At 42.7% G+C, this 24304-nt stretch overlaps 1 protein-coding gene across 5 annotated transcripts in view; it reads left to right on the plus strand.

Annotated features, from left to right (window-relative positions):
- Ift81 (intraflagellar transport 81) overlaps positions 1 to 24304 on the plus strand; it is an 85531-nt gene that overhangs the window by 57366 nt on the left and 3861 nt on the right. For 4 of the 5 annotated variants that reach the window (XM_050146489.1, XM_050146490.1, XM_050146487.1 and 1 more), the window contains 6 exons: positions 384 to 473; positions 7592 to 7678; positions 8591 to 8662; positions 9122 to 9207; positions 14162 to 14207; positions 18495 to 19210. In XM_050146489.1, the coding sequence (XP_050002446.1) occupies positions 384 to 473; positions 7592 to 7678; positions 8591 to 8662; positions 9122 to 9207; positions 14162 to 14207; positions 18495 to 18677 (564 nt within the window). In that variant the 3' untranslated portion in view covers positions 18678 to 19210. Of the gene's footprint in view, positions 1 to 383; positions 474 to 7591; positions 7679 to 8590; positions 8663 to 9121; positions 9208 to 14161; positions 14208 to 18494; positions 19211 to 24304 lie in introns of those variants that run through there. The other variant, XM_050146488.1, reaches the window with a different exon arrangement.

Raw genomic sequence — 24304 nt, forward strand, 5'->3', positions numbered from 1 at the left:
GACATTTGAACCAATAAATGGCATTTCACCTTGCTAAGAAGTTGACATCTACTGGCTTAGTGTAGTAATACATAGCTTTAGTCCCAGCACTCGGGAGGCCGAAGCAAATGGATCTCTGTGGGTTTGAGCCCAGCCTGGTCTACATAGTGAGTTTTAGGACAGCCAGAGCTACATCAACTCCTGAAAAACAAAACCAAAAACAAACAAACAAAAAAGTCAAGAAAGTAGAAATTAACATTTGATAAATCCCTTTTCTATTGTTTGGCACTGAAGTAACTTACAGGTTTTTTTTTTTAAATCTTTTTCTAACTGCAGTAGTATTTTTATGTAAGTAGCATTTTTTTTATTTTTGTAGATGTCATTTTTTTTTTCTTAAATGACAGGTAAAAAAACTGAATTCCCTGGTATCAGAAAAGAAGTCAGCTCTGGCCCCAGTCATAAAAGAACTCCGGCAGTTACGTCAGAAATGTCAGGTGAGTTTGACTTTGAGATAGTTTCAGCTCTCTCTTGCCCAGATGAACTAGGTGGGCTCTAAGTGTTCCACTTGGGAGAAAATGGAAAGAAAATGGTTGTGAGCGTGTTGCTATGACGTAAGCCAGTGGTTATGTGGCCACAGAGGCTTTACTGAGTTTGTGCTACCCCCTGTGTCATATTTAATGAGGGCTCGGGTGGAGGAGGAGGAATGTAAATGGGAATACAAAAATGCAGCCAGATGAAAATTTTCTTTTAAATCATCTGCATTTATTAGACCCCGTTCTCTGTGCCTGGGCACCACTGAAGCCAGCTGTTCTGCAGGCATGTGGGGCAGAGTACGGTAGGAGAAGTTCAAGTGCGTTACTTGGACGCTAACTCTAAGCCCTGACTTAAAGATGAACTGTCAGAAGTAAGTGCCCTCCACAGCAGGATCCAGTGGCCTCTACCATTGGCATTAGCAGCTGCTCTTCCTCATTCTCTGTAGTAATTGGAAGTTTGAGTGCGAGCCATCTTGCCTGTGCTTGGGGATGGAACTAGGAAAACCAGTTCCACGTGAACACCATCTGTCAGAATCAGCCCCAGAGCAGAAAATCACATAGACTTTGAAATCAGTTAGACATGATTTCCTTTTTATAGAAAATGCCATGCAGTCTGAGACAGGTTTAGTAACGTAATGGCTCCAGATAGACAAATGGGATACAAAAGTAGGGGTCTGACTCTAACCTGGAAATTCTCTCTCTCTCTCTCTCTCTCTCTCTCTCTCTCTCTCTCTCTCTCTCTCTCTCTCTCTCTCTCTCTCTGACATGGTCTTTCTCTTCTATTACGTGCTAGTATGTATCCCTGTATTACGTATCCCTGGTTATTCTGGAACTCTCTATGTAAACCAGGCTGGCCTCAAATTCACAAAGGTCCTCAAGCCTTTGCCTCCCAAGTGCTGGGCTTAAAGGTGTGTACCACCATGTCTGGCCTAAGTTGTCTTTATTCTAATGTCTTATTACATACTGCTACCATCACAGAGGAGATGAAGTGATATAGTACCAGCCTGTAAAGAAATTGAAGCAAGATAAAAGAAAACACATGGTATCATGGAGCTGGTCGAGGGACTCTAGGAAAGTTTGAACCAGAGAAGTTATAGGAGCATTGGGGACTTATGGGTAATGATGATATTTGATATTAATATTTATTAAGTACTAACTATGTACTCACATTTTTCATTTGGGCCTTACAATTACCCAAAGAGACAGAGACTTCCTTTATGGGAGGGGAGGGAAGGAAAGAGGGAGGGAGTGGGGGAGGGAAGGGAGGGAGGCAGGCACAGAAACTAGGCACTAGTCTAAATCGTGTAGTGGAAACAGAGAGCAAGAGTCTGTATTACAGTATACTAGTGATGTAATGTGACCCCCACATGAATCTCTTTGAGATCTTTCTATATTTCTGCCACCGTTTCTTTTTTCCACCTCTGGCCTCCCTCCTTTTGTGGGAGGCTAGTTATGCCTTGTAGCCTCAGCTTCTACTACTTTATGGTCTGTATCTCACAGTATGGCCTTTCTACTCCTGTTATGCGAAAATGTTCACTATTAACTTCCCCGTTTTCCTTAATTTTATTTGCATGTTTTACATTGCTAGAGGTGGAATCCAGGGCCTTCCACATGCTAGACAGGCATTCTTTGATCTCCTGTTGAGATGCCCTAGCCGTCCAAAAGTTGTTTTGTTTTTTAAAACTTTTATGGTGTTGCCAATAGAATCCAGCATTACATACGTGCTAGGCAAAGCATTGTATCTGTGAGCCACACCCCCTCTCCTATTGTTTAAATTCAAATTTTTGTTGTTTGGGAAAGGGTCTGACTATTGCCCATAACTCTTGAGCTAAGAGAATCCCTCAACTTTTTAAGCCATACCTTTTTATTTTATTTGTTTTAATTTGTTTTAAATCAAGATCTTACTATGTAGTCCTGGCTGGCCTGGAACTCACTCTGTAGAGCAGGCTGGCCTTGAACTCAGATCTGCCTGCCTCAGTCCCCACGTGCTAGAATTAGAAGTGTGTGTCGTCATGCCTGGTGACACTATCATGTGTTTAAAGACCAAGAGTAATTTAAAATATTGTATCATTTCCAGCTGAGGAGTTAGTAAGGTTAAACTTGGCTTTTGTTATGTCAGATCTGGACCACAAATACCAAAGTTATGACTGCTTGACTCCATCTACTGTGAGAGGTTTTAAAGGATCAGTTGATCAGGGTGTTCACTGCAGAGTCACTGGTCTGGTTCGAGGCCTCTGGTTTCTACTACCATATTGATGCTGAACCCGCTCTAGGGCTCCCCTGGGTATCTTGTTGCTGCCCTGTGTTGTGGAGATCTCTGCTGCTGCTGCTGGTCAGGGTTCAGTTCCCTCACTATCTCAGCCCACTCCCTTCCTCTTTCTTCAGATTTACCTCTGTCCATAGGACCTGAACCACTCTGACTCTCTCTCTTTCTCTCTCCCATGAACCACTGTACCATACCTCTGCTCACACCAATGGGGTTCATTTGGCTGGTACTGCAAGGTACCAGGTGGGCCCGTTCTGTCCCCCTGGAGCACAGAGTGGACCGTCCCAGACCTGTGCAAAGTTCTCCTTGTTGAACTCAGGTTGCCCCGGTGGGTCATGCTTCATCACAAAGAGATCACCATAGTGTCCAACCACCCAGCGCCTATGGCTCCTGGTTGATGCGTTTGGTGTTATACCCCATTTTTAAAATGACTTACTTGTTTTCTTGATGCTCAGGTTTTTTTTGGGGGGGGGGTCTTTGTATAGTCTAGATACAAAGCTTCTGTCAGATGTAGAATTGGTTAAAAAAAAAAAAGCTCTTCCCATTCTGGAGGCTCCCTCATTCCTCGAATGATGGTGTGCTTTGCTGTACAGAAGCTTTCAACTTCACGAGATCATTTATTAATCATTGCTCTTAAATGTCTGTACTACAGGGATTCTGCGCAGGAACTCCTCTCCTGTGTCAGTGAATTCAGTGTACTCCCCACTTCCTCTTCTGTCAGATTCAGGATATCAGGTCTTATGATGAGGTCTTTGATCCATCTGGAATTTCATGCAGAGTAGTAAATATGGGTCTATTTTTATTCTTCTATATGTAATTACCATTTTGTGACGATGCTGTTTTTTTCTCCAGTATATATTTCCTTCTTAATAAAAAAAATTAGGTGTCTGTAAAATAAAAATATTGAATACTTTTTAACTTTAATGGGCTACCCTCAAGTATTTAGGGAATTTTACAATTAACTATTGCACTTAGAATACTACAACTATTTAAAATTAAGAGTATCATCCATTCAAGATTTGCATCTTACAATTTATCTAAATTTTTTATAATCATTTGTAGCTAGAACAGCATCTTGAGGTAATTCATAGTTGTGTAATTAAATGGAATAATTACATGTAATTACTAATATATCAATTTAAAGTATACAGTCTGATTGTTTAGTCTTCTTGAAGTACTTTTTACTGATTGTTTGCTTTTTTTCTTATAAAAGTAAAACTAAGCTGAATGTGGTAGAGTTAGAAGGTTCAGAGGTTCAAGGTCACCCTTGCTTACAGCTGCATATTGAGCTTGAAGCCATCATGGGCTCCATGAGATCCTAAAACCCCAAGACCCCAAAACTGTACATAATTCAAGCTGCACAGATTGTCTAAGGAAAAGATAGGGATTGGGGGTGTAGCTCAGCTGGTAGAGTGCTTGCCTAGTGTGCCCATACCCTAGGTTTAGTCCCCAGTACCACATAGAACTGGGCCTGAGGCCAACACTTGTAACCCAACACTTGGAGTAGGATGGGGTAGAAGGGAAGTGAGGTCATCCTAGGCCGCAGATGCTGCTGCTATAGAGGGGGTAGCTACACCTCTCTGCAGCTCTCTCTATCCCAGGCCTAAGGCTTGGCCTGTGGCCCATCTAGTTCCTTCACTAAGGTGCTAAATCCCGCGTATGCAGAAGCCATGCTACCTTAGTAGTAAGGCCTTATCTCGCGGCACAGACTTCTCCCCATTAAAATCTAAAAAGTGGACTGGAGACAGAGGTTTCGAGCACTTGCTGCTTTTCCAGAAATCAGTTTGGCCCACAGTACCCACACAGGGTAGCATACAACCTCCTGTAACTCCAGCCCCAAAGGATCTGATACCTTCTGGCCTCCATGGGCACCTGCACAGATGTGACAGATGCTCACAGAGACATACATGTACATTTAAATACAAATAAATCTTTTTAAGTCTATAAAGATAAGACTTTGTTCTGTGGGTTGCTGTTGGGTCTCTTGCCCCAGCTGTGAGTGAGCTGAGTTCCTGAAGCAGGACTTCTCTTTCCTGAACCCAGAGGAATCTTTGTTATAGAAAAAAGTTCAAGGCCAGCTAAGCTATCGGAGACCTTGTCACAAAAATAATATTTTTCCTATCTGCTCTTCCATCTCTCTCTCTCTCACACACACACTACACACACACACACACACACACACACACAAAATAAGGACAACAACACACATAAATAATAATAACAATTAAGTGTTTTAAATATTTTCCAGAAATTTTGTGATATGAACCCCCTATGTTTGCTGCTGGGGTCTCTCCTGAGCTAGTCCTATTGCTGCCCTGCTTCAAACAAATGGAGGACCCGAGTTAACTCACAATAAAAACTCTTTGCTTTTGCATCAGATACGACTTCGTGGTAATGTTGTAGGGATCTGGACTTTGGGCATAATAGTCCTCTGACATTTTATTTTCTTATTTCTTCATCTCTGAGAGCAGCTGTCATGGTGTTTTTACTATCATAATTCCTACTTTATACAGCCATGTCTGGTTTAGATTCACCTCATAGCTACCAGTGCTTACCATTGCTGCCTGTATTTCATACCTTCCTTCCAAGCAGCCACCCTCCCTGAAAGTCATTCATTCATTCGTTCATTCCTTTGTTTGTTTGTATGGGGCACAGAGAAGCCAGAAGAGAGCCATAGGTGCACTGGAACTGGAGAAAAAAGAGGTTGTGCGCCTCATAACATGGGTGCTGGCAACTAAACTCAAGTCCTCTGCTTGTGAGCCTAGCTTTCAACTGCTGACCCATCTCTCCAGACCTCAAATTCCCTTTTTTTGGGGGGGGTCATTTTATTTTTTTTATGTGTATGTATGTGCACACCAATGTCTGTCTCTGTTGTTGTGTGAAACAGAGTATGGCTGTGTGACTCACTCCTCCTCTTCTGTCAGCCTCCCAAAAGCTGGACCACAGTCATGTGCTCTGTGGATTGTTTGTCTCTTGAATTCTGGCAGCAGGGAGTGGTTATTCAGTTTTCTGGCCTAAGGTTTTAGAACTGTCATAAGCTAGAAGCTAGTTTTGAGCTACTATCTCAGCTTGCAAGTTCTTAGACCATGTAGGTGGAGAAATCTAAACCCATTGTCAGCCTGAGTTTAAGCTGTATCTTGATTGGTTTAGATTTCAGATTCACAGGTCAACAAAAGAAAAAAGAGAAGAAAAGCTGTCACTAGCATCATTGTGACTCAGGCCTTTAATCTCAGCACTCAAAAGGCAGAGGCGGGCAGATCTCTGTGAGTTTGAGACCAGACTAGTCTACATAGTAAGTTTTAAGTTCCAGACCAGCCATGTTTGTTTCATTTCTCTTTGTTTTTGAAGAAGGCTCTGTCATCAACTGTAGCAAGTTCATCTTAGTGAGAAGCTGTCTATGTGCACACAGCTGCTGACCTTTCCTACTGACGGGACATACGATTGTTATAGTCATTTATTTTGGTGTGGGGGGGTATGTATGTGTGCACATATACGTGCATCTATGTCAGAGGACAACTTGTGGGAGTCAGTTTTTTGCCCACTGCGTGAGTCCCAGGGATTGTCAACAAGCGCTGTTACTCACTGAGCCATCTCGTTGGCCTCCCGTTAGCTCATTTTAATACATAAAGCCATAATACTCTCTCAGTCTTTATGCCATTCTAGTTACCCCAAGCCATTTGGGTCTGCACAACAGAGACAGCCCATACAACACTCCTCTTCCATGGTAATGCTCGATTCTGAGAGTGCTACTATGTAGAACCAAGGTCATTTCCAGGCTGATTTTACCCTTACTCTTTAACCACGGTCTACTATGGGGTCCTCAGTTCCAACTCCTCACCCTCATTTCCCCAGGAGAGCCACTGTCCGTCTCTTGTTTCTGGTCCTGATGATTCTGATTCCTTAGCGATTCAGTTCAGCTCTGGATTTTAAGAGACATTTGCTCTTCCTTAACAAGCATTTGCAAATACTTAGCATCCTTGTATATTTGCAGCAGGTTTTTAGATTATCTCCTTCAAAATATGTGACTAAACCTTGAAGCTCTTAGAGGAGCCTGAATTCACTCTGACTCTGCCCTTTATAGATGCAGGCCTTTCTGAGTGTTCTCTAAGCCTCATGTGGAGGTAACAGTAAGTACCTCCTTCAGGATATTGTTGTAAGATTTAATTGTTCATGTGCCCGGGTAGGATTCACAAAGTTCTTATCAGACACCCACATTCATCGTCATCCTTCTCTCTGGATATTCTCAGATACACTGATAATGGACTACTCTTACATTCCTGAATCTTTCATCTCCTGTACTTCCCAATCCTTTACACACGGTGTTCCATTGTTGTTGTTGTTTAAGGGGAAAAAAAAGCATCTTCTTTCCCTTGCCTCCCTTTCCCTAACCATTCTTACTAATCCCCCATTCTCAGTTTAGATATCAGTTTCTCCAGGAAGTCAGCTCCACTGGTCCCCAAGCCTGGATTAGGTCTGAGAGTCCTGCGTGCTGCTGTGCAGGTTGCGTCTGTCCGCTGGAGCTCTTACAGCCTGTGCACTCCGAGCGTTACTTAGGGGAATGCTGTTTTGCTTGCTGTTATAGCCCCAGCTCCTAAGCAAGAGCCTGGCACACAGATGAGTACATGGTAGCTATTATTCTTATCAGCACCCCCATCTGTCATAATTCTCAAATGTCCAATTGTTGTATAAATAACTCATAAGTATGCCAAGAAGCTTAGACTCAAGTTACAAGACTGACAAGGCCATGCATTGTTTCAGAGCCACATTTTTATGCGTTTGTTTTTCACTTAATCATTTGCCCTTTTCAAACTAGGAACTAACCCAGGAGTGTGACGAAAAGAAAGCCCAGTATGATAGCTGTGCAGCAGGCCTTGAAAGCAATCGGTCCAAATTAGAACAGGTAAGAATGGAGTTTTTATTTCAACAGTTTAGCGAAAGCTACCTGTGTGTGCACATTCTCACTCAGTGTCGCGAGTTCTTACATCTTTATCATCGTCTCCTAGACTGCCTCCAGGGCTCAAAGGCCTTTAATCTTTTGAACTTTATATTTATCCACTGAGTTTTTCCATCTGTACCACTACCCCTGAAGCTTAAGGTCCATACTCTCCTGCCCAGACTCCACAGTAGCCATCTATCCAATCTCTTGTCTTCTGACATTTAATCTCCTATAACAGACCAAGAAGCTAGTTTCTGATATAGGCCACCCTCATTGGCTTCCCACTACACTTAAGTGAAACCTAACCTCCAAATTCTTTTGTGTGGGGCTCCTCCTACCTTGTCAAGGTCATACCGTGTCCTGCAGGCCTCCTTGTCCAGCAGTCCAGACTGGCCAAGCTCAGTTCCACCTCCAGGCTTTTGTATGCACTCTTCTCTCTGCCCAGGACACTCAGTGTCTTCTCTCCCCTTTTATTTTTATCACATAGATCTCCACCTGAAGGTCACTGCCTCCTCACAGACTTTCCTGATTGCGCTCCCTAGTATTTCCCATTCTCCTCATCAGGCTGGCCTGCTGACTGAGCCATTTACCCACATAACACCTGTACCCATCACAAATAGTCTTCATTCCTGTTTTCCTCAGTGCTATGTCCCTAGCTCCTACCAGAGTCTAGTCACGTAGAACTTGGTGAGTGAGTAGCTGCACCAGCAGGTTAGAAAGTGCCAGGAGTCACCCGGCGGCCAGCGGTACTACACTGTTACTGTAGACAAGCTTGTGCTGGGGTGGTTCTGGTGACCACTCTTCTGTTGTGCATTTAAAGCCAACTTCTCATTTATTCTTTCAATAATTTGTTACCCACTTAACATTATATTGTAGGAAGTACGAGGACTGCGTGAAGAATGTCTTCAGGAGGAGAGTAAATACCATTATACAAACTGTGTGATTAAGGTGAGACAAAGAGTATGCAGCAAAAGCACTCCTGAAAGTGTTTAAAACGGTTATTTTTTGTTCGTTTGGTTTTGGTTTTTGATTTTCAAGATGGGGGTCTCTTAATGTAGCCTTGGCTGTCCTAAAACTCACTATGTAAACCAGGCTGGCCTCGAACTCAAAGAGATCTGCCTGACTCTGCTTCCTGAGACCTGACTAAAAATTATTTCATTGATGGATGGATGGATGGATGGATGGATGGATGGATGGATGGATGGATGGATAGAGTGTGTGTATGTGTGTGCCCTGGTGTGTCTGTGGAGGTCAGAGAGCAGCTTGCAGGACTCATTTCTCTCCTTCCACTGTGTCAGTTCTGGGGATGGAACTCGGGTTGCTAGACTTTACCTGCTGAGTCATTTTGTAGGCCCTTTCTGAGGCCCCCAACAGTAAAGACTTCCTGAAGCCTGTCTTTGCATTTAGAACCTGGAAGTTCAGCTTCGCCGAGCAACTGATGAGATGAAGGCTTACGTCTCTTCTGATCAACAAGAAAAAAGGAAAGCAATCAGGCAAGTTATTTTATTTTTGAATTGACTTACTCAGTGTTTTCGGCTGTAGGTTTATAAATAAGATAGAAGCTTACAGAGCATTTGAGCTATTACTGAACCTTAGTGATTCTCGCCCTCCTAATGGGGTACAGTTGTACATCTTGCTTTCTTTTTGTCATGTAATAAATATATATATTTATATAAAATATAAAAGTGACACTTTTGCCACCTCTAAGCAGGTAGTTAGTGGCACTGATTACATTTACAATGCTGACTCATCACCATTATCGGGTTCCAAACCCTTGCACCTTCCATTAACCATTAACCCCACTCCCACCTCCAAGAATATGTGACTTGTGTATTAGCTCTGTGTAAGCGTGAACGCTTTAATGTTGTCTCCGTAAGCACACTTGGCTGGGACTCTGGCCATCTGCCTGCTGATTGTACGGTGTGACTTCTGCCTCAGCTAGAAACCCTGTGACTGCAGCATTGCCAGCCTTTGAAATGGGAAGGGTGTGCAAAGACTGCTTAGTCTTAAATGGCGACTCTCTGTAGTCTCAACTTGTGGCATACTGTCTGTACTGAATCAACTCTTGCCTTAAAATACATTTATAGCTAAATTGCAAGTTGTAATAAAATGCAATAATGGAGGTGTTTTCTTTTTTTCTTCGTTTTTTGTTTGTTTGTTTGTTTGTTTGTTTGTTTTTAAGACAGGGTTTCTCTGTAGAGTTTGAGCCTCTCCTGGAACTAGCTCTTGTAAACCAGGCTGGCCTCGAACTCACAGAGATCTGCCTGCCTCTGCCTCTGAGTGCTGGGATTAAAGGGATGCACCACCATAACCCAGCTCAGAAGTTTTCTTTTCACTGTCAAGTAAGAACACAAAAGGGTAGGGGTCACATTTGCGGCTGCAGTTGAGATTTTGAGTGTCTGTGCATTGGTGTTCCCAGGGGGGAGCCTAGGGAGTAGCCTGTAGCACTGTCCATGTGTACACCAGAAGGCACGGCCGACTGGAGCTCCTCTAGGAATAGGGCGGCTTTAATGCATGCTCTCCATACTAAACTATAAACGTTCTTATCAGATTCTTTCAAAGAATGTAAACTCTGCTCTCTTAGTCTGTATTGTCAGTGGTAAGAAATGAGAATAGTTGATTTGTTCTTGAAAAATAGACATTTTAGAAATTTTATTCACTTCTTCAACATTGTCAGTCTAAAAAAGGAAGAAGGAGGTAATTGCTTCTGAACTGTTAAATGTCCAATCATTTTCTGACAGGATGTACTTTATCACTAAAACATCCAATATGGGGCTAGTGGGGTAGATTAATGGGTAAGGGTGCTTACTGCCAGCCCTGACAACTGGGGTTCAATCCCCAGAACCCACATAGCAGAAGGAGAGAACTGAGTTCCACAAGTTGTTCTCCGACCTCCACGCGTGTGCTGTGGCACAGGCGTTTGAATGTGCATTCACATACAAAATAAGTAAATGTAAGATAGTTTTTATTTAGAACAAAGTCCGTATGGCTGAGGAGTAAAGCACTCACTGTACGAGCATGAGGAGCTGAATGTGAGTCCCCAGCACCCACACAGAGCAGATGTGATGCAGGTGCCTAGAACCCCAGTACTGGGGCTCAGACAGGCACTTCCCATGGAGCTCACGGGTCAGCCAGTGAGGCTCAATGAGAGAGACTGCTTTAAACATGAGGAACAGAGGCAAGGGAGGAAGCTAACTGAAATCAACCTTTGGCTTCTGTACGGCCCACATGGGTGAGCGCACCTGCATGCATACGTTAACACAACCATAATAAACTTGCATATTCCTCGAGTTATTTTGTGGAAAAAAATTGTGCCATGACTATAGCATTACATTCGAATATTGTAAAAAGGGGTCAGCAAAATGACTCAGAGGGTATAGGTGCTTGCCACCAAGCCTAATAACCTGAATAATACCCCTGGGATCTACACTGTGGAAGATGAGGACATACTCATGCAAGTTGTTCTCTGATGCAAGTGTGCATATGCAAGTGCACACACATACATAATTGTAATTAAAATAATTCTGAAGATAATATGAAAAAATAGTGTTGGTTACATTCTAAACTCACGGATACGTTCTTACAAATATTATTACAGAGACAAAACTTATTGTCATTCCATTTTCAATATTGGCTTCTTTTTAATTAGCCCAAAGATTTAGGAAATAGCCTGCATTTGTTGTTGTTGTTTTAACCTCGCCCCCGACCGCCATCTCAGCAAAGTACCAGGTACAAACCGAGAGCCTTGTGCATGTCTGGTTGGGGCTAGCATACTACTGTAATAAGCCTGTTGGTTTCCTGAGAAATTGCTATGTAAATGAGAATGCTAAAACATTGTGGACAAGTCTCAGACCTACGATTCTAGTACATTCCTTAAAGTCATCTGAGCTATGACCATACTCTCCCCCCACCCCTGCTGTCCCCACAGACAGGGTTTTTTTTGTATAGTCCTGGCTATCCTGGAACTCACTCTGCAAACCAGGCTGGCCTCAAACTCAGAGATCCGCCTGCCTCTGCCTCCCAAGTGCTGGGATAAAGATGTGCGCCACACCTGACTCCATACATTCTTCTTGGGTTACGATGTCATTTAGCTCATCCTAGCATCATTTGGAGATCATGGACAGCAAGCAGTTGGGCCTTGTGTTTCATGAGTAAGGACAAAATGAAGGCTCATGGGACTGTTGGCCATTTTCACCCTTGTTCCTGTGTACAAATACTTCCTGTGCTTCTCTGCAGGGACCATGGGTGCTTTCTCTGCCGTTCCCCTGTCCTAGCCACTCACTCGTTTCCTTGCACTACTGAGGTGTGATCTTTCTCTGCTGATGCTGTGGTTTATGATATCCTCGATTCTCCATCTTTTCTTGCTTTATTCTTATAATAGTATAATCTAAGTTGGCACAGAGAAACAAAGACAATGTTTGCATTTAAATATATGATCTAGCCAGGTATGGTGGTGCATGCCTTTAATTCCTGAGCTTGGGAGACAGAGGCAGGTGGATCTCTGTAAGTTCAAGACCAGGGCTGTTATACAGAAAATCCCTGTCTTGAAACATCCCTCCCCACAAGTAAGCAAACAAACAAACAATTTTAAGATCTAAGGTCTCCTCCCATTCCTTATTTAATTAGGGTTTCTGTTGCTGTGATAAAAATCCATTGACCAAAATCAGTTTGGGGAGGAAAAGGTTTATATCAGCTTATAAGTATTTGGAACAGGACAGGAACTCAAGTAAGACAGGAACCAGGAGGCAGGAGCTGAAGCAGAAAGCATGGAGGATGCTGCTCACTGGCTTGCTCTTCATGGCTGGCGCAGCCTGCTTTCTTTAGAACCCAAGATCACTGCCCTGGAGTAGCATGACCCACAGTGATCAGGGCTCTTTTACATTGATTATGGATTAAGAAAATGCATTACAGACTTACCTCCAGCCTCATCTTATGGAGCATTTTCTCGATTGGGAATCCCTTTTCCTACGTGACTCTAGCTTGTGCAAAGTTGGCATAAATTAGTCTGGACACTTGCCATCTATTCCTTAATCTTTACCTTTAGTCTTTTGACCTTAACACGTCACCTACTTTAAATCTTGCTTTTAAAAAAAGCAAGCAGCATTAAATATATTTTACATAGCATTAAAATATACTTGTACTTTGATTTTTAAATACTTTTTTTTACTTTAAAATGAGTTTTTTAGCTTATAAAAATATTTGTAAAACCAAAAAGTAATCATTTGGAGTAGCATACACAGATACTGAGTGCTTTCAAGGTGAACTTGATGATACACACCTGTAACCTGGGCACTTGGAAGACTGAGATTAGAGGACTATGGGTTTAGGACTGGCCTGAGATACCTGAGTTTGAGGCCAGCCTGAGAAAAATGGTGGAACCTCATTAAAGGTGTATGTATGTGAGTCATGCCTTTAATCCCAGCACTCGGGAGGCAGAGGCAGGAGGATCTCTGTGAGCTTAAGGCCAACCTGGTCTATCCTAGGTGAATTCAAGACCAGCCAGATATTTAGTCAGACTCTGGTGGTGGGGGAGGGGGGGTAAAGAGGGTGGAGAAGGGAGGAAGGGGGAGAGAGGGAGGGAGGGAGGGAGGGAGGGAGGGAGGAAGGAAGGAAGGAAGGAAGGAAGGAAGGAAGGAAGGAAGGAAGGAAGGGTGGATGGTGGCACCTCTGTAATCACCAGCACTTGAGAGGTAAAGGCAGGCAGTCAGGAATTCAAGACTGGCTTTAGTTATACACTTAAGTTTGAGGCCATGCTCAGCTACATGAGATCGTTAAAAAAAGAAATGCAAATATGTCTGCATGTGTGTATGTTAGCAAATGCATGAGAAATGTATGTACACATAAATGTGTATATAAATTATCTTTATTTATTTAGAATTTTCCCTCTTCATTATGTGTAGACTTGTCACATTCTTTGTCACAGCTCTGCATCATTCCTTTGAATAGAGACTGTAATCTCCCTCAGCATCTCCCTGTCTACATGCCTTCAGCCTGTCAGTCTTCAAGGTTCCGTGCACTGGTGAACCAATAGTATTTGCTTGGTTTCCTAAGTGGTGGGAGTTCCTCTGAAGGGTGACTTCCTGGAAGCACTGTAGAATCACATACTGTTAGCATGTATTTAAAGTGCGCTCTACTCTCTGCAGACTCTAAAAGGCAATGTGTAATTTAAGCACATGGGTTGCCATTGTTTTAAGGATAGATTAACCAAAAATAGTACTTAACATCTTAATTTTCTTAACTTAATTTCCCATGTAATGCTCTGCCCTCCCCCTTTTAAATTACTGTTCACTGGAAGAAATGACTGAACATGAGGAAGAACAAAGTATCCAATGAGTTTCATTCTGATTCTGCTGAAACTGTAAATGTATATAGCTTTGCTAATATATAGTTTAATGGTATGTTTAAATCAATTCAAGTTGAAGTTAAATCATTGTGTTGACTCCCTAGGGAACAGTATACCAAAAATATTACTGAACAAGAAAACCTTGGTAAGGTAAGAATTATTTTTTAATGTTTCTAATTCAGACTATTGCACAGTTCTGACATTGTCATTCTTTTGGAAGGCTACAGTTTTTGGGGTGCTAATTCCTTCTTAAGAATTTAAAGGGGTAGGCCAGGCATGGTAGCTCACACCTGTAATCCCAGCACTCAGGAGGCAGAGGCAGGCGAATCTCTGAGTTCGAGGCCAGCCTGGTCTACAACGTGAGTTCCAGGACAGGCTCCAAAGTTACACAGAGAAACCCTGTCTTGGAAAAAAAAAAGAAAGAAAAAAAAAAAAAGAAAGAAAAGAAAAAAGACAGAAAAAAAAGCGCTGAGTGTGGTTAGCCTGGTGACCTGAGTAAATTCTCCAGAACTCACACTAGAAGGAGGTTCTCTGCTGTCCAAATCCATCTCAAGCACTTGAGTATGCACTTGCACAGGGGTGTGTGTTGTGTGCGTGTTCACTTGCCAGGTGGTGGTGGCACACACCTTAATCCCAGTACTTGGAGGTAGAGGCAGGTGGATCTCTGAGTTCAAGGTCAGCCTGGTCTACAGAGCAAGTTCCGGGACAGCCAGGGCTACACAGAGAAAGCCTGTCTTGCAAAGCCATTAAAAAAGAAAAAGGACGGAAGGAAGGAAGGAAGGAAGGGAGGGAGGGAGGGAGGGAGGGAGGGAGGGAGGGAGGGAGGGAGGGAGGAAGGAAGGAAAGAAAGAAAGAAGGAAAGAAGGAAGGAAAGAAGGAAAGAAGGAAGGAAGATAAATTAATACATTTGAATTAGTTTATATAAACATTCATTTGTAAAATACATTAACAATAGATTGTTTAGATTTTTAGAAATTAGTATGATTGTCAATAGACTTTAAAGATTCCACGTTATATTAATATGAAACTGTTCCCCTGTTTCTCTTGTTTAGGAAAGTCCTAGGGCACTGGAGAGATGGCTCAGTGGTTAAGAGCACTGGCTGCTCTTCCAGAGGACCTGGGTCCAATTCCCAGTACCCACATGGTAGCTCACAGCTGTCTATGACTCCAGTTCCAGGGATTTCAAAGTCCCCTTGTGGACTTTGTGGGCACCAGGCATGCATGTGGTGCAGACATACATGCAGAGAAAAGTGTCTGGATGGATGTTGATGTGTACAGAACTGTTTATGAAACCTTAAGTTCCTTTACAAGCTTAATTTCTAAGTCATTTACGGACTATTCTTCGGCTGAGGGAAGCTCAGTAGTAATACATATGCTGATCATGTACAAAAGCCTGGTTTCAATCTACAACATCAAGAAGAAATTCTTGCTCCTTCCAGTGTAATTTTTTACTTAAGCAAGAGCTCGGGGAAAGCTGTAGGAGCAATGGGATATAAAGTATTTTTAAGCAGAATGAGCCAGACTAACCCATAACCTCACTCCTCATTTCCAGAGAGGATCTAAACAGCCAAGCCAACCCCGAGTAAACTAGTGTTTCCAAGTGTGTGTTGTACACACACAGGCATAGGCCAGAGACCCATAAGTGCCCTCTTCTAGTCCTTTGAGAGGGGTCACACTGAACTGTGAGCTCTGAGGTTTTCCCTCACCAAGGCCCTGGGATCCTCCTGTTCCGTCCCCTTCCCAGTGGTGAGGTTACAGGTGATGGGATCCCAACCCAGATCCTCAGGCTTGAGCAGCAAGCATCTTACCCATGGAGCCATCTCCTCTACCCATAGTCGCTCCTTTAAATAATTTTTATAGGTTGTTAGCATTTCTGGTAAAGAAATTGTTTTAGTAATATAAGAAAAATTATAATTTAAGTTTACTATATCTGAAAAAGTCATGCTCAGAACTCTTAAAATTCCTAACATACTTTAATGGTTTTTCCAGATACTTTTAATTTGTGAACATAAACATGTTTGTGGTGAGATACATCCCTCACAACATAAAATTTTCTCACTCGGGAGGCAGAGGCAGGCAGATCTCTGTGAGTTCGAGACCAGCCCGGTCTACAGAGCTAGTTCCAGGACAGGCTCCAAAGCCACAGAGAAACCCTGTCTCGAAAAACAAAAAACAAAAAACAAAAAAAAAACAAAAACAAAAACAAATTTCTCATGCTAATCCTGTGCTTTCTGTATTGTATAAACATGTTACATTAGAGTTGTATCTGAAAATTCTCCTGTATGTTCTCTCATTGTTTTCTATTATATTTACTTTTAGTATCCATAATTGGGGTGGGCAGTATTTAACCAGTGGTTTAAATCTTGCCTTTATCCTGGTTCATCCTCTTATTTGGGCAAGCATCAGCCACCGGCATTCTCATTTGTCCTGACGGTGGATGAGCTTTGTCCTAAAAGAGGAAAGATGAGTGTGTTCCTGTGCGGTGGCTGCTGTGTCTCGCTTGCCTCTCCCTCCTGGTGTTCTCCTGTAGTAGTCCATCGGTGTTTCTGTCATACTCTTCCGTATATGTACACTGCCAGCCCCACCTTGTTTCTCCTCCTCTCTTCACTCTGGCTGCTCTTTTTAATCAGCCTTCCTTGGTTTACAGAACCCATGTTTATTTTTGCAATTAGTTGAAAACAGTTTTTACTTCTCTCTATAATTATAGTCAGTAAGTAAACCAGCATTAGCAGGTGAAACTTTGTAGACTGTTAGTAACAAAGTAATTGTGGAGGCTGCAGAGATGGCTCAGTGGGGAAGAGCGCTGTCTGCCTTCCCACAGACCCTGACTCAGTCCCCAGCACCGGGCATGGCAGCTCACGTCTCTGTAACTCTAGTTCCAGGGGTCCAGTGCCCTCTTCTGGCCTCCATGGGGACCAGACAAGCACCTGGTGCACAGACACATACAGTCAAAACACCCATACACAGAAGTAAAAATAAAATAAATGGATTTTTGGTTTTTTGTTTGTTTTTCCAGACAGGGTCTCTCTTTGTAGCCCTGGATGTCCTCACTTTGTAGACCAGTCTGGTGTTGAACTCGCAGAGATCCACTGATTCTGGTCTTATTTATAAAAGATATTTCTCATAAAAAATTTTGGCTTATTAAATAGTAAACACCTTTCTTTAAAAAAAAATCACTGATTGACTGGTGGTGGTGGTGCACGCCTTTCATCCCAGCACTTGGGAGGCAGAGGCAGGCGGATCTCTGTGAGTTTGAGGCCAACATAGTCTACAGAGCAAGTTCCAGGATAGGTTTGATAGCTACAGAGAAACCCTGTCTTGAACAAAAAAAAAAAAAATCACTGATGTCTCTGAAGAAGATATGCAAAAGTGGTTTGGTAATTTGAATTTACATAGAATGTACGTTATTTCAGGGTAGAATATAGCATCTACTGATAATAACATGCACAACACAGCTAGGTCATGCAGTGTTCCGGTCTGTTATCAATGAAGGAAGAAGGGGAGGAGGCACACATTTGCATTGCTCCCTGTTATTCCCTGCAGCTGAGAATTGAGAAGGCTAAGGCCTGGGTACCTAAGCGCCTTGCTAATAATGGGACAAAGCCACAGCTCAACCTCCAGTCCCTTGATTTCAAGTCCTCTGCATTCTGTGCTCAGACCAGACTGTTCCTTCCTCCCTTCTCTTCCCCTCTATTCCCCTCTGTTTCCCTCCCCTTTTCCTTCCCCTCTCTTCCTTTTGTTTTTCTCATAATTTTTTGTTTCTTACACTCGATCTTGCCAAAAGGCTGAGAAGCAATATGTTTGTTTGTAAATGTGTGTGTCTATTGCCTGCACATATATAAGTGTTCCACATGTATGCATCAGAGCCCCTGGACTGGAGTTCCAGCACCGTGTAGATCTAAGAATCAAACCTGAGCCTTCTGCAAGAGTAGCAAGTGTTCTTAACCCCTGAGACATCTCTACAGCTCCTTTTTCTGTTTTTTTTAACATCAAGTTATTTTACATATATGTTAATTTTAATTAACTTTTAAAATATTCTTAGTGTAAATGTTTTAGAGAACATAGTTGCCTCTTAATCCTCATAAAATATACAAAACATATCATACGTCTCTGCCTCGTGATGACAGAAGTAAATCTCTTTCTTTTGGCTTTCTTTCTCTCTCTCTCTCTCTCTCTCTCTCTCTCTCTCTCTCTTTCTTTCTTTCTTTCTTTCTTTCTTTCTTGTTTTGGTTTTTCAGGACAGGGTTTCTAGGTAGCTGTGAAGCCTGCTCTGGAACTAGCTCTGTAGACCAGGCTGGCCTCGAACTCACAGAGATCCACCTACCTCTGCCTCCCAAGTGCTGGGATTAAAGGCGTGCGCTGCCACCACCACCAGGCGACAGAAGTAAATCTCTTTAACTAATACTTTATTGTTACTTTTTCTGTTTTTAATGATAGAAACTCCGGGAAAAACAAAAAGCTGTACGAGAAAGTCATGGTCCAAACATGAAGCAAGCGAAGATGTGGCGTGATCTCGAACAACTAATGGAATGTAAAAAGCAGTGCTTCCTAAAGCAACAAAACCAAGCTTCCATCGGTCAGGTAATTCAGGAGGACGGAGAGGACCGGCTAGTGCTCTGAGCCTGTGCGGGCTGTGCTTAGCCGTGCCGCTGGCTGCGAGTGCATCGCCAGCAGCGCATGCTTCCTCCCTGGAAGGGATTCGTTCATCCTTTTGCTTTCAGACTCCTTTCTCCTAGTCTTGGAAAATGAAGAGAAGGCGGATCAGGTTAGAAGTCTTTTTAACATGAAGAAGAGGCTTGCATTGTTTGTTTAGTTTAGACGTCAAGTGGTGTCCTGAGTTTTATGAGAAAGGGACTCCGCTTGCTATCTGTAATGTAAACATATGTCCATTAAGACCCATGCCGTTTTTAAAGCTGTAATAACTGGGGGATTAATGTTTTTCTCGATCTTTTTTCTGACGTTAGAGGACTCTGAGGAACTAGTATCTCTTGTTTTGAAGAAATATTTGTCTGAAGTCAGCAATCCCTGTGGTTTCACTTCAGTTTCTTTCTCCTCTGTTAATGCAAACCAGTTTAATATTTTGAAAAGCGTTTGTTCTCTTCATGTGATTTAAAAGCAAATAAAGCTTGGTCCATATCATGGCTGTTGATCTTAAATAATAGAACTGTGTTGATCTTTTCTTTTCAATGTCTTTTCTAATATTCACTTCTCATCTCACAGAATGTCTCGCCAGACATCGAATGGAGAGCTAATAATACAACCATATGCTTGCCCTGAGGACTGTTATTATAAATATTAAAACTGTCCTAAAACGTAGATGCTACGTGGGCTAAAAAAGTTAATACAGGATTCCTAGTGAAATTCAGGAATCCAGAGTGCATCCAACCTCTGCTTTATTTGAGCTAGGTACATAAGGATTTCTTTGGTTTTCCTTAAAGAAAGATATTAAACTTGTATTCTCTTTCACTTCATTTTGGTTTCAATCTGTTTTCAAAATTCTTGCCTTTAAACTTGAAAACTCAGATTTTAAATTGCTAGTCTGGCCTTTGTAGGCTAGTGCTTTTTTATTTAATTTTTTTTCGAGACAAGGTTTCTCTGTAGCTTTGGACTCTGGCCTAGAACTAGCTCTTGTAAACCAGGCTGGCCTCGAACTCACAGAGATCCACCTGCCTCTGCCTCCCGAGTGCTGGAATTAAAGGCGAACACCACCACCACCGCCTGGTCAGGCTAGTTCTTTTTAACTGCCCTTAAAAAAAAAAGGAATGACCGTCTGTGCTGTGTAAACTGTACAGACATGCATCTCTTTGTCACAAGTCTCATCTGTTCTTAATATTGGAAGCCTATTAGTGGTCAGAATCGCAGAGTCAGCCTCTGTTCCACACACAGATAGCCACTTGAGTGCATTCACACACAGGTGTGCACATGGGCACACTCATACCCACTCACACTCACAAAGAAGAGAAAGGGAGGGAGGAGAAGAGGGGCATTCCAGTTCATGGCTGAGTCGGTCACCGTCTTGGCTGGGCAGCTGTCAACTACCAGCACCTCATGCCTTCCTCTGACAGTTGGGAAGCCAAAAGAGGCAAGACTATGCACTGGTGTGTGGAAAGAAACCCTTCTTAATTCAGTAATAATTCTTGGACACTGAAGTATATTATGTTCATGCCAGATTAGCTGTAAGCTTGGTGTTTTCAGTAGTATATAATGCTTCATTAGCCAGAATATTAATTCTGCAACAAATATTTGAAAGACTAGGTGACTTTTACAGATACCACATTTATTCCCCCAGAGATAATCTCACAAGATTATAAACCTAGAGGCTACTCTGTTCTAGCCCTACACTCCCTCTGGGTCTCCTTTTAAATTCTGGGGTTGTGAATGGCAGCCCGCAGGCCTGCTCCTCTGGGTTCTGATTGATTATCACCCGCCATCTTTGCTCAGCACAGAACAAGTGTGCAGATTACACACAAAGGCAGCTCCGAGATTGTTTTATTCATTGAGGCAGAGCATTGCTATTACTTCAAGAAAAGCAAATTGAAAAAAGAAAAAACTCTAAAAGAACAAGTTATTTATAGCTTTTATGTAACATTGGACACTTAGTAATGCGACTTAATGGGTTTCATGCAGACTTCCTTCCATTCGTCCGTGATTTGATTGGAACATTAACAAGCCTTAACTAACCCTGACAGGTTTTGACAGCTGGCACTTAGTAAAGAAGAGGTTGCTCCAGTTTTTCCTCCAAGGTTAATATTCTAACTGGCTAATTGATGAGAGTACTTAATCATTTTAGAAAATAGTGTGTCTTTCACGTGATGGCCCAAATAAAGGAGAAAAATGTAGCCCGTGAGTCTGCCTCTGCAGTCAGATTTCCTTCTCTGGGGCTGCTGTTGCCAGCTGTTGTAAGGACTGACTGTCAGCCGCAGCTCCCTCCCGCTCACTCTTGGTTAAGGAAATAATCCTGGAAAGGTTACCCTTTACAAGAATCTAGAATTAAGACGTACTTCCTGTTAGAATCGGCTGGATTTTCCAGAACTGGGGAGCAGCTGGAGGGAAACCAGACTGGAACCTGCTGCCCCTCTAGCTTTACCCAGGCTGATGCTTCCTGCCATGCCGCTCTAACTCAGCAGGCAGCAGTTCTGAAGATGTCACTGAATCACATCTGCCTTTATTTGATGCTTGTTGTTCTGCCGGATTCTTAGCGTGCATGACATTTATACATCTTTGAGAAAATTTTAAGCTCTTTGCACTTTCCAAATGTATTTCTCAAGTTTTTTAATGCTAAAATGATACCAAGCATTTTTTAAAATAATTTGAGTAAAATAAGAGGCTCTATATGCACTCCAACTAAAAATGTGTAAATTGGCAGAAATCTCTGGATTTGAATTTGGAAAAAATGCATCATGAGTAATGCAGGCAAAGCTGTCTTTACATAGGCAAAGTTTGCATTGAAAAATAGCTGCGGAGGTGTGTGTCTCAGACAGCCCTCATCTTACACAGGTCTTGCCCAGTGTGCGCCTGAGAGTGTGAACAAGAGGCTGGTTTCTGCAAAGAGTTCTAGGCGCTTACATCATGCCTCCTGCTTGGCAGGAAGGAGTTTGCCTCCGGGAGCAGGTAATGGGCCCTGCAGATTAGCCTGCCCTGAGCTTGCTTGCCCACAGCTTGGCCGTGTTGTGGTGAGGTAGGTCTGGAGTATATGTACTACACCGTCTTCCAGACAGCCTCCAGCAGCCAGAAAAGGGCAAGATCGGCACCTTTGTCACAGGCGGAATTACCTCCCTCCCTTGCCCTAAATGAGGGTGGTCTAATTAGAGCTGTTCGCTGTGGTGGCCAGGCATGAGGTGAGTCTTGTCTGGGGAGGGCAGAGAAGGATCATTAGAAGGTGATCTGTGTGTTTTGATGTCTGACTTTGTAGTCTTTTTAAAAAAACAAAACAAAACAAAAAAAAACAGGTTTGTTGTGTAAGAATATGGTTTATTCTTACCCAGGCCTTGCAAAAGAAATAAAAAAAATAAAACTAAGAGTCCAAATAAGTAGTTTTTGAGAGGCCTGAACAAACACGTGCTTTCTGCTCCCATGCTCCCTCTTTTGGCAAACTGGAAGTACTTTCTTGGTCACTGCTGATTTCACAATTTCCCTCACTGAGCTGGTTACTGTTACAGAAGTTCACTGTTCAGAACACTGGGAGAAATGGCAGGGTTCTGTTTCCCACTCCAGCTGAGGATGGAATGGCTGGTCCCTGTGAGGAGCTACTTAGGCTGCACTTGGGAGCTAGCTTAGACATCAGCAGAGCTCAGGCTCTGGTACCTGAGAGGAGCCCGGGAATGGCTGACGTCATCCTCTGCTAGGACCTCTGAGGGAGCCCTGCCAGCTGGTGCCCAGTCGGTTTGCTCTGCTCCTGCAGCCACAGTGCCACTTACTCCTCACAAGGGAACCTTCTCCCTCCTTAAAGAGCTCAGGCACGTGGACTTTTTTAAAATGCAAATTAAACAAATGAGCAGATTTTATCTCCCAGAGCCTGCAGACATGATGATAAAGAAGAAAGTACTTGAACCATTACTGAGTGCCGGGGATATGCCCTGCAGAGTCTAGAAGCTTCTGTGCAGGAACCAAGGTGATTCTCAGTGAGGTAGGACAGTCTTCCATGTTTATAGATGGGGAAGCTGGAGCACAGGGACTTTCCCAGTATGACTGACCAGGTAATAAGTGGCAGAGCCGGCATCCAAAACCTGCGCTCCAAACTGCTGCCTCAACAAGTAACCCATTCTATACACGGTATTTATTTGTAAAGAAGCTGGTGTCTGTTTCTGAACTATTATCTGTGTTAAATTCTGCTTAGTGCTGCTTATAAAGTTAGAGAACCTTTTTAAAGAATGGATTTAGGGACTGAAGAGATGGCTCAGTGGTTAGCAGCATCGGCTGCTCTTGCAGAGGACCTGGGTTCAGTTCCCAGCACCCATATGATGACTCACAATTGTAACTGCAGTTCCAGGGCATCTGATATCTCTCTGGCCTCCTCAGACATCACACACATGGGGCACAGACATACATGCAGGCAAAACACCCATATGTATAAAATAAATTTAAAACAAAAACTGGGTTCACTCACTTATTTGAAGAACAAATTGTATTTACCTAATGCTTGAATTGAGCTATGTCAGTCAGACAAGGACTTATACTGAAAGCTGATGTCAGTGAACTCACGAAGGCAGTGGCTGATGACTCAGACAGAAGGAAGCTCGGCAGGGTACTGTTTAAGTCTGTCTCTACTGGAGTGGTGAGGTTGTCATAGTTGGGCAAGGCCAGCTTTTTATTTATGAAAATACTGAAGTGAAACAAAAACTTAAATACAAAAAAACATAACAAGCAAGACTATAAAATATGCTTTAATTTATTAAATCCAAAACTATTTTGGCTGTTTTAAAAACATCTCTTGCTTTTTTTCTATAATATTGCTAAGAAATAGCTTCTTTCTAAACTAGAGGAATTTGTAAGATGCTTTACTAACTGGAGAATGAAATTTTATTCTTTGGTTTATATGTAAGTATTATCTCCTGTGTATGACCCTGAACTAAGTTATGAAATGTAAGATCCACAATGAGTTGAATTTTGCCAGACAGGCAAAGTGGCTTAGCAGGCAAAGGTGCTTGCCACCAAGCCTGGCAATGTGAGTTGACCCTTGAAACCCATATGGAAATGAAAATTGTCCTCCAACCACACATATACACAATAAACAGAATTTCTAAAAGTCACAGACTCAAATATTACATAGGAAAGTAATGTTATGTGTGTGCAGCTCTTTTGAGATGGGTTGAGAAATGATTTAGAGAGGTGAGGCCTGTCCAGATTTGCCAGAATGAGTTAAGATTTTATGGACATGAGAAAAAATGGAAGATATAGAAATATTTAAGGGTCTGGAGAGATGTTCAACAGTTAAGAGCATTGGCTGCTCTTGCAGAGGACCTGGGCTAGTTTCCCAGCACCCACATGGTGGCTCACAACTGCCTGGGATCCCAACTCTATGGGAACTGGTTTCTTCTTTCTCATCTGCTGGAATACTGCATGTACACAGCCCACATACCAACAGGCAGGAACGCACGCACGCACACACGTGCACACACACATTAGATGATTAAGTATAAAAGTCACTTAAGGATATGGCGTGTTCAGAAAGTGAGAGGAGGGCTCCATGAGTGGCCCGGCTGCCACTCCCGTGATAGGGAGAGGAGGGGCACTGGTCTGTGCCCAGC

Source organism: Alexandromys fortis, unplaced genomic scaffold (genome assembly GCF_014885135.2).
Source record: "Alexandromys fortis isolate MF-2015 unplaced genomic scaffold, M_Fortis_MF-2015_v1.1 scaffold_56, whole genome shotgun sequence".
Lineage (NCBI taxonomy): Eukaryota > Metazoa > Chordata > Mammalia > Rodentia > Cricetidae > Alexandromys > Alexandromys fortis.